The sequence below is a fragment of the Aegilops tauschii genome, chromosome 7 (assembly GCF_002575655.3).
Source record: "Aegilops tauschii subsp. strangulata cultivar AL8/78 chromosome 7, Aet v6.0, whole genome shotgun sequence".
Classification (NCBI taxonomy): Eukaryota; Viridiplantae; Streptophyta; class Magnoliopsida; order Poales; family Poaceae; genus Aegilops; species Aegilops tauschii.
Window position 1 is genome coordinate 522239135 of NC_053041.3, and position 10552 is coordinate 522249686.

A 10552-nucleotide genomic window follows, 5' to 3' on the forward strand; every position below is an offset into this window, starting at 1 on the left:
GAGGCCGGCTCCTCCGTCGATGAGGGTCTTGGTTACCGCCAGGTTGCAGATGGTGGGGGTGTGCAGAGCATCGGGAGCGCGCCTGCGACCGCGGTGGTCACGGGGTGGTCCCTCGAGTCGAAGGTGAGGTCAGCCTTGGGTACTACCCATCCCGGAGGGGCTCCTTGCTGCACGTTGGCAGCACCCACCTAGCGAAAGAACTGCTTGGCATAGCGGTCCGAGGGTGGCGCCTGCGAACCACCGAGGAGGGCTGTGACGCTGTGGGGTGCCGGCGCCGTGAAGCGTGCGATGAAGAGGCCACGCAGCTCCTCCCAGGAGGCCACAGAAGATCCTGGAAAGCTGAGCAGCCAGGTGCGCGACGCGCTTGCGAGGGCCATGGGAAGCCAGTTCGCCATGACCTTGTCCTTGCCACCGGCCGCCCAAACGGCCTCCTCGTATGCCTGGAGAAAACCTGTCGGGTCAGCCGCGCCATCGTATCGGGGCGGCAACTCTGGCCTGAACTTAGGTGGCCACTGCACCCGCCGCAGGGCGGCGGGGGTGAAAGCTCGGAGGCCCTCGGCTCCCCCGAAGGCGCGCGTCGATCCGGTCGATGGAGGAGGGTCCGCCATGAGAGCCGAGCAGCGGAGCACAGCGGACAGAGAGGCGGACCTTCGACGCACCCCTACCTGGCACGCCAAATGTCGGATTTTGGGTTCCGCAAACCCTTGAGAGGTTCGAACTCTAGGGTGCGTGCGAAGAACTCAACCTCCCCAGTCTGCCTACTCACTAATCTCACGGACTAGGTCAACGAACTGAATGGAAAGGAGAAACAGCAGTTTACCCAGGTTCGGGCCACCTTGCGGTGTAAAACCCTACCCCTGCTTTGTGGTGGATTGGCCTCGAGGGGCTAAGGATGAACTAGTACAGTGGGAGAACAACCTCAGGAGGAGGAGTGTTCTTGTGCTCGATGAGCTGGTGGGTGCCAGGGTGATCTGAATGATCTGTCCTTCTACGATGGTGGCTAAATCCTATTTATAGTGGCCTTGGTCCTCTTCCCAAATGAAGGCGGGAAGGGATCCCACAACGGCCAAATTCGAAGGGAGACAACTAGTACGCGCTGTCCTCACAAAAGTAGTCCTCGCCTGCAAAAGCCTCTGGTCATGACGCCGTGCTGGGCTCGACGATGACCTCTGTCCTGCCATCCTGGCGGTCTTGGTCTTGTTGCACGGGAATGGAAACCTTTGGCTGATTTCTCAGGACTCTCCGCCTGCGCTTGCCTCCTTAGCACTAAAGAGGAAACTGGTACACTACGCCCGCTGGCGCCCGCCTGGCATTGGTCATCATGGCTCACGTCATCTGAACCTCATGAGGTGAGCCTTGCATAGAAATCTCTGCTCCTCGGGAGTCAACCTGAGGAGGCCGCCCCTCGTGGAGGTCTTGGTGTCGTCCGCCTCGTGAGGCTTGGCCCCTCGCGAGGGTCTTGATTTGTTGATGTTGAAGCTATGCCGTACCAGGCCGTCAATGGAGCCACGCCATGGGCCACAGGCAGGCAAGTCTGGGTACCCCCGTTCCCAGAATGGCGACAACGCCGGCATGCGGTCCAGCACCGAGGAACGTCTCCAGGTAATGCTTGAAGCCGCCAGGGTGAGAGGCCTCTTGGACGACAGCTTCGTCTCCTTGTTCGACGAGGTCCTCGTCAGCTTCCTTGACAAGTTCACCGTCATCAAGAAGCTCGCAGACGACCTTGACATACGGCTCCAACCCACGCCCTAGGCTCTGCAATGGCCGCCACCCTCAACAACCTCTATGGTGACAACCTCTTTGACGCACTGGTCGCCCTGCGTCTGCCCGCTGTCACGCCGGAGAATGTCCACCTCGAGGTCGCGCTCGCCGCGCATCGCTCCTACGAGCAAATCGTCCACAAGGACTACTACGTGTAAGAGGAGGACGATAGGACGCTCGCCTTGTTGGACCGCAGGGCAACCTTGGATGGCATTGTTCAGAAGCACGTTGAGCTCTCCACCAACGCCGCTGCTCCTTACTCAACGTCGGTTGGTGACCCGGTGCACTAGGGCGTGAGGATGTCATTGATGGATCCGTATGTATCTTTATCTTCCATCAATTCCATGTAGTAGTATATTGTAATTATCTTACCTTTCGCATCAACTTCACAATTTTCATACGTACCATGCATGAACCGCACCAGAACCAAACTTCTCATTACTCTCGGGAAAATCGTTATTTCTATCTATCGGTCACACCAAGGAGGAATCTGTGCTGTGTTGCATTTTCACTTTCAAGTGGGACCGCAGTTGAGCAAACCGACTATCGGCAAACCCCCACCCCGCCCACCGCGCAATGGCTGAGCTAGAGAAAACAGGAGGCAGAAGAGATAGATGTAGCATAGACTCCAAGAAAATTGGTGTCAGATGGGACTCGTGTGCGTGGCATGTGCCGTACTGCTAGACGTGAATGCTAGTTATGGCACATGCCACCCCACTATTAATCGAGGTGCTGGTTACGTAGAGCGAACACATTATCTCTCCAGGGGTACGGTACACCACTAGTACTCACATTGTCGCAAAATTTCCTGGAGTCGTGCTTAGCCCTCCTCTCTCTCTTCTTAGCCAGCCAACAGACGCGCGGAGTGTGCCCATCGTCTATTTGCTCACATGCGGTCCCACATGTCAGTGAAAATGCAAGACGACCCATTGAACCTGCACATCTTTCACCTCGACGTGTTGGTGGTGAAAAACAAATCCAATAAAGATCTTCGGTGGCCACTTCTGGAGTTACTCAAGATTAAGATTTTATTTACGGTTTAACCCAAGATGCGCAGCACGTGCCTTCAACTAGCACTCCATTTTCTTTCATGACATGACATGGATGCTGGATGTCCCACCTGTCAGCAAAAGTAGGAAGAACTCGACCAAATCTTCCCCACATTTAGGCCGAAGGAGTAGGAAACACGGCAAGCCCTGTGCCTACATCATACGTACAAGCCCACCTCACACCGTCACCACATTTCTCGGCCTCCGTGTGACACCTAGCTCTAGTTGATGGTATACTACTACTAGGACTAACTATTGTACTAGCATACTATTAGGTAGGCTCTATGTGATGTTGCAACTTCATATAACCGGATGTTGGCTATACTACTACGGTACTCACACTCCATTAAGTGACTCGAAAACCATTCATAAAATGAGTTTATCACATGCATATGCAAATGTACCATTCATTACATACAACAAGTCATCAACACACAACGCGAACGAGGATACATGTTGGATTATAGATTATTTCCAACAAAACATTATAGTAAATACTAATGTTTTTATGACACAACAAATAACAAGCAATGAAATGAAATGAACTTCAGCTCAACCAGTCCTCGGCATTGGAAACGCTTGCTTTGAACCATAAGTAAGCCTCTGGGAAGGGCCAACTATTGTCAATATCGAGACCAACATAGGACTCATCATCCAATCTGACGCGACGTATATCAGGATGCATATTGTCATAGCCAGGGTAGGAACCATAGCAATGTCCGAGGTATAGATACAGTTGCTTCTCATAAATGGTAGAAACATTGTGCCAACAATAGCTGGATCGCATTTCACCATCATTGGATAGTTTTGTCCAAGGAAGAGCGAGTTTTCTCCAAGATTATCAATACGGAACCAGGCAGAAGGTGCTGACGCTAGGACACTAGTGTCCATCTTGAATACCCTGCAACGGATGTTGGAATAGGTCCGGAGAGTGCGACCATGGCAGACAACACCTGCTTCCTTAGTAACATCAGCAGTGCCATGTATACATACAATAAGAGGTGATTCATCGGAATAATTTGACAGGCGCCACTGAGTATGTAGGTCCTGCTCATCCTCATGCTCGTGATGATCACCATGGTTATCTCCCCCTTGGTTATAAATTTTTTCAAGTATTGGTGGTGGAATGTTCACAGGACCTTGGAAACACAAGAAGGTTAATTAGTACGGGGATACTAACTTGCATGCACGTGGATGAAACAATTCTAATTACGGTGGAAGACAAACGTACCGAAACAATAAGGATTCCATGCAAAAACAGTGCCACGAGTGGTGGCAGCAAACACAAAACGCTCGTATTGAATTGTATCACAGTACTCATGCGTGTACAACAATTGATTTTTGAGCAATATCCATCGAGGTGTGGAAGTAAGGACGGCAACAAGCTTGTCGAAGATAGCAACAACATGATAGTTCGTGTAATCCCAAGAGTAGTTGGAAACTCGACAAATTGCTATCTTCTATATACGACGGTCACCATGATCATATTTGAACGTACGCAGATCATCTGTGTGCTCAACCTTAGGGCACTGAGATTTTTGGAAGAGGACCCCGGTGACGAGTGTACACATTCACAAGTTCCCACTCGCAGTTGTACCCAATATAAACAACCCAATCTCCATTTGTGTCTGCCTAGGCCTTACCCTTAAGCAATGGCATCTTACCATCACACGTATCATTTGCATAAGGTGAGGCTTCCGTCGTCCCCGTGACAGTGAGCAGGGTCATGGCGAAGAAGATAGGGGAGATCAATCCGCTCCTGAACCCTTGGGTTCTTTGTAATGATGTTATTTGTTGAGTCAAGAATGGTCTTGAACGAACCTGACATGCTAGCCGAGGTGATGACGTCGCACCAATCAATGAGTTCCTCTACCACGTCATCTTTCAGATCGGGGCAAGAATAACGGGGTCGTTTCTGGCCTGTTCCCTCCATGGAGAAGATGATCAAACAATGGAAGAAGGAAGGGTGAAGGCAAATGGAGGGAGGAAGAGCGTGCGACATCAGTTCCAAATCGAGAGGGAAAGGTGAAGAGGCGGTGGACGGTTGCCACGGTACAGGAAGAGGTGCCCCGGCCTACATAGACGTCTGTTAAAAAATTCATCGTCGTCTTACCGACATGTTGGAACGGGACCACATGTCAATGAAACATAGTGTGTCATTTCTCGTGCAAAATGCGATCTAGCCGCGTTGGCCCGAGGTGCCGCATTATTTCTCGACTTTATTTTTTTACTAGCGTGCTGTTCAGTTTTGAAGCACAGCTAATTGGTACTGTATGAAGAGAAAACATAAACTACTCTACCACTACTCCACCTCTAGTACTAGTATCAGAAAAGATATATAGGCTGGAGCTTCAGCGCTTGCTTGCTAAAGGCTGCCCACTTGCTTCTCACACTATCACCCTCTCTCCAGATCTAAAAAAGATGGTGGTGGCCCCTCTCTCTCATTCCTCACCGGTGGTCACAGATCCACCAGGATCCCATCCACCAGGGAAGAAAAGAACGTGCAGCGTTGATGCACTCGTCGTCGATGAGCGAGGTCACACACTAACGCCAAGGCCGTTCTCTCAGACCTAGCGCCCACGCGGGATGGCCTCCGTCCCCAAGCTCGATGATGTAGTGTGTGCGGAGGACGACGACCATGAGCGAAGCCACTTCCCGCCGACCCTTAGGTATGCTACCTCTTTTTGAACCATACCCTTCTTCTATTGCCCCATCTGCTACGTCGCTGCATGTGGATCTTTTTCCACTCCACCTTCTCCCCAATTTGCTATCCTCTACTCTGCTGGTCACGCAGACGAAAACCTTAATTTGCATTATTAAAGGAAACCCTTCTTCATGCAGACTAATCCATGTCTGGGTTGAATAAGGAAAGGAAGGGAGATAGCACTGTCGAAGAGACTAGGTATCGAACCCCATCTAGGTTGAAAAGGGGAAAATCCGTAGCTAAGGAATGAGTCTCAATGAGTCTCGTGTCTCTTGGTTGAATAAGGGTAGAAAGGCATGACAACACAATAGAGAATGACCAGGTCGATCGGTTTGTTGTCCTCACATAGGAAAAAGGTGGCTAAAGAGAACAAAAATGGGACGTAATCCACATATGCTGCCTGGATATTTGTTGCTCTGGGCAACCATCCCTCCCTCACCACTCTATGCGTCCATGGAGGTACATCGTACTGATGCGCCCACTGTCCGAATGGGCCTCCCATGCTCTTATTGCCACTTATTTGCTGTTAGTATAATGCCACAGGTAAAGTCAAGCAATGGTACTACTAAAGTTATGCCACATTTAACTAATGCCGCACTCAGTCTAATGCCACCGATAAATTTAAGCAATGTCATTTAATGTCACTGGATTATTTTAAGGTTAGCTGTTGATTATGGATGTATTGAAGATTTTTCAGCTAAGGCATTCTAATGTTCTTGGACAACCAGTATACCAATGATGAAACTTGTTACTACCTTCAGATTTTTGCACTGTTAATGATTATAGATTACATACCTCACTTTCATGAGATAAGTCATTTTTTGTACAGTGTCACCAAAATGCCAAGGCGCTGATGTCATTTTATTTTGGTTAAACTGCACAAAAAATTATGAAGAGAAGAGGAAAGGTCAAGAGTGGGCACCTCCTCCTTCGGTTGTTTTCTTGAATCCTTTGATCAAGTTTTTATGTTTGATCGATTATCAAGATTGGGATAGAAATTTTGAGGTCCCCTCGAGTTCGAAATGATATTTACCTTGAAGGTACATGGTTTGCAATTTTTTTATACTGTCATTAGTTAATAATGCTAGTTACCATCATACTTTTGTAGTTGGTTTAATGTTGTTGCACAGCTAGTATACCAATGTTGAAACGTGTTACCTTTACATTTTGTATTGTTAATGCTTATAGAAATCTTCCAGTGCTAGCTTATGGAAATCTGTTCAGTAAAAGCATTGTACTGTACCCCGTAGTAAAAAACTACTCTACTGTTGCATTGGCCACTGGGTTAGTGTATATTTCTACTATCTGAATGGTCTTGCATTAGCGGATGGACATATATAAGGTGTGGCAAACTTTCCCAGATATGTGCTCAAGAAAACTACTACCTGTTTTTCTAAATACTAGACGTTTGGGTACTTTAAATTGAACTGTGAAAACATCTTATATTAAGGAACAGAGGGTGTAGAGTTCACTCAAATTATGCCGGTAAAGCTAGTCACACCTTTGTTAAAATTAATGTTCATTATGTTATCGGAGGAGGTCTGCATGTTTGTCTCAAATGACTGTCGATTACATACTTGACATCATGATGTAATGGTAAGTCGTTTCTTTTTGTACAGTGTCACTAAATTGTCATGGCGGTGATGACATTTTATTTTAGTTGAACTGCACAAAATATGCTTAAAAGAAGAGGAAAGGCCAGGAATGGTTCAATCTTTCAGAAAATACTATGTATGCCTTCCTGGCATCAGTCGTTGTTGCCTTATTTATTCCTTCAAACATGTGGTTAGAAACAGTCTTGCTACCTTTTCCCATTAATATATTGGAATGCTTATATTTGTGATTCTATGCTTCAACTAGTGCCACTTTTATAGTAATCACACTTTCATTATCTGCGCAAACAAGGATGCTCGATTTTAGTGGAACTGCACAAAAAGTACAAATGGTTCAACATTATGAGCATGTTTTCTTCCAAACCGTTATATCCAATTGGCGGCACTATGAGCTGTTCATTACGAAGGTACATGGTTTGCTACTATCTTGCTACTCTTTTGTACTATCATTAGATAGTAATATTAGTGGTTTGCATGTGAATTTATTGGCAGGGTGGACCTACATTGGAGGTGCAGGACATGATTCAATGATTGGATGCTCAATTACGGTTGTATCAATTTCACCTCTTCCTCACGCGAACATGGATATCCTTGGTATGATGAAGAATAGGCGCTATATTTCTGCTTTGTACCAGCAAATCAATTCAGTATGAAATTGTCCAGGGCAAAACATGACAATATCAAATTGTCCAGTGCAAAACATGACAGATGCTAAGCGGAAATGACTAGTAGAGACGTGTTTAAACCAAAAATACAAGGTGTGGTATATGTCTACTAGCTGCTTGATATTTGACAAACAAACAAAGTGGCCTCAATTTTGGTTGAACTAGACAAAATAATAGTATAGTCACTGCATGCAGTGCCATTTGAAAAGAGACACAGAAAGATTGGATAGTCACTTCATGGACTGCACAAAAGTAGTACTGTAATATTTATTGGCCAACACTAGGTGCTTCATTGCTTTGGTCTAATTATACATTGGGCATCATTTTCCCTAAGTTAAAGTTTGTTTTTCAAAAATAGTCTCGCCATGTGATCAAGAGAAGACCAAATCATATTGCAGTGGATGTTCCTCCATCATGTGTGGTTCATTCTCATGGTTCCAGCTGTTGGTGAAACCACTTACGTTTGCTACCAGCTCTCCAATCTAAAGAAGAAGGCCTCACCGCCTCGGAGTACTACCGCAAGATACGGGGCTTCGCCGACGCCATGGCGTCCATCGGCAAGACACTCAATGATGAAGAGGTGCTTGGCTGCATACTCGCCGGACTAGGTCCCGAGTTTGAGCCTTTGGTCGCGTCAGTCACGGCGCGCGACGACTACATCAGCCTCAGTAGCTTCTACGCGCTCCTCCTCAACGCTGAACTCCGCCATGAGCAGCAGTTCTCCTTCGGCGAGATCCACTCCTCGGCCAACGTAGCCCCCTGCAATTCTGATGGTCGCGATGCTGGCCGTGGCAACCAGGGTGGACAGGTCGGCAACAACAGCAACAGCGGCAAACGTGGCCGCGGTGGACGCGGCCGAAGCAACCTAAAGTGTTAGGTCTGCAGCAAGTTTGGCCATGACGCGCTCCACTGCCGCAATCGCTTCAACCATGCGTTCCAGCCTGAAGATCAGCGCGAGCGCTCTGGCAACACCGCCAACACGGGCTCCTACATCATCGACACCGACTGGTACACGGACACAGGGGCGACCGGCCACCTGACGAGCGATCTTGATCGCCTTGCCATCCACGAGCGCTACGGTGGGAAGGACAAGGTGCACGTCGCGAACGGAGCAGGTTTGTCTATCTCACATGTTGGTCATTCATCTATATCTGGCTCATCTAAACACATTCATCTCCTCAATATTTTGCATGTTCCCAATGTTAATAAACATATTCTCTCTGTTTATCGATTGGTTTATGACAATGATGCCTTTGCTGAATTTCATCCTCATGTGTTTTATCTTAAGGACTGAGCAATGAAGTGGGTTCTTGTTCGCGGTAGATGCTGCAATGGTCTTTACCCGGTGCCAAGCCTCCAGCCATCGTTAGTTTCATCCAATAATCGTCGAGCTCTTGCCGGTGTCAAGCTCTCTCCGGACCTTTGGCATCGCAGATTAGGTCAGCCAGCAAAGAATGTCGTTGAGTTAGTACTTAGATCAAATATATTTGCTTGTGCACCATCTCTTGAGTCTAGTGTGTGTGATTCTTGCCAACGAGCGAAGCTACATCAGTTACCCTTTTATAATTCCAATCATGTTACTCATGCGCCTCTTGAGCTTATTCACTCGGATATTTGGGGTCCAGCCATCACATCTGTTGGTGGTTTTAAGTACTATGTGAGTTTTTTGGATGATTTCAGTCATTTTACTTGGATTTACCTTTTAAAATGCAAGTCTAATGTGGAACAAGCATTCTACACCTTTCAAAAACATGTCAAACACATGCTTGATACTAAGATCAAAGTTGTCCAATCTGATTGGGGCGGCAAGTACCGCCATCTCAATCATTATTTTGCTCGGGAAGGAATCATGCACCGCGTCTCTTGCCCACATACTTCTCAACAAAATGGCATCGCCGAGCGCAAACATCGCCACATAGTTGAAACAGGCATCGCTCTCCTTGCTCACTCATCGGTTCCTGTTCGTTTTTGGGTTGAGGCTTTTATCACTGCGTGCTATCTTAGCAATCGTATGCCCACACGTGTCCTAAAATATTCAACCCCTATTTCTTGTCTTCTGAATGAGCAACCAGATTATACTTTTCTCCGTGCATTCGGATGTGCTTGTTGGCTGAACCTTCAGCCATACAACAATAGGAAACTTGAGTTTCGCTCCCGACAGTGTGTTTTCTCAGATATAGTTCCATGCACAAAGGGTATAAGTGCCTTGACCGAACCAGTGGTCATATTTACATCTTACGCGATGTTGTGTTCGACGAACATGTGTTTCCATTTGCAGCTGCTCCGCCACAATCACCACCGACCGAACCACTTCTTCCCACTCCTCCATCAATTTTTCCTATCTCTGAGCCGGCTGTGGTGGATGATCACATGAGACGATATGATATTTCCTTGCTCACTAACCCCTCATGCAGCTCTGCTTTGCCTGCAGGTACTGCACCATCGCCACCCTCCGTATCACCGTCGCCTACGGGCCCGACGTCTCGCTAGATGCACCATACAGATGGGCCTGCATCACCAACGCCGACGTCCGAGCCTGAGGCTAATAGCCCTAGCTCATGGTCGCCTGTTGTGGCCTCCCCTGAGGAGCACGTCTCTCCTGTTTCAGCAACTCCTTCAGCAACCCTGGCCCAGGAGCCGGTCTTTGTAGAGTCGTCCTCACCTCATGTCATCGCGCAACGGCCGCCTGCGCCACATCCCATGACAACATGGCTCCGGGGCAACATTGTCTAGAAGTTGGTACCACTGACGGCACCGTGC

The 10552-nt window shown here is 47.9% G+C and overlaps 1 protein-coding gene across 1 annotated transcript; it reads left to right on the forward strand.

The window, feature by feature from the left end:
- The first annotated feature begins 1760 nt into the window (after positions 1 to 1760).
- On the forward strand, positions 1761 to 10332 carry LOC141027331 (uncharacterized). The gene is made up of 6 exons (XM_073504333.1): positions 1761 to 1895; positions 6058 to 6073; positions 8266 to 8600; positions 8733 to 8907; positions 9081 to 9111; positions 10224 to 10332. Exons 1-6 carry the CDS (start codon positions 1761 to 1763, stop codon positions 10330 to 10332), a joined length of 801 nt encoding a protein of 266 aa, XP_073360434.1.
- Positions 10333 to 10552: the final 220 nt, after the last annotated feature.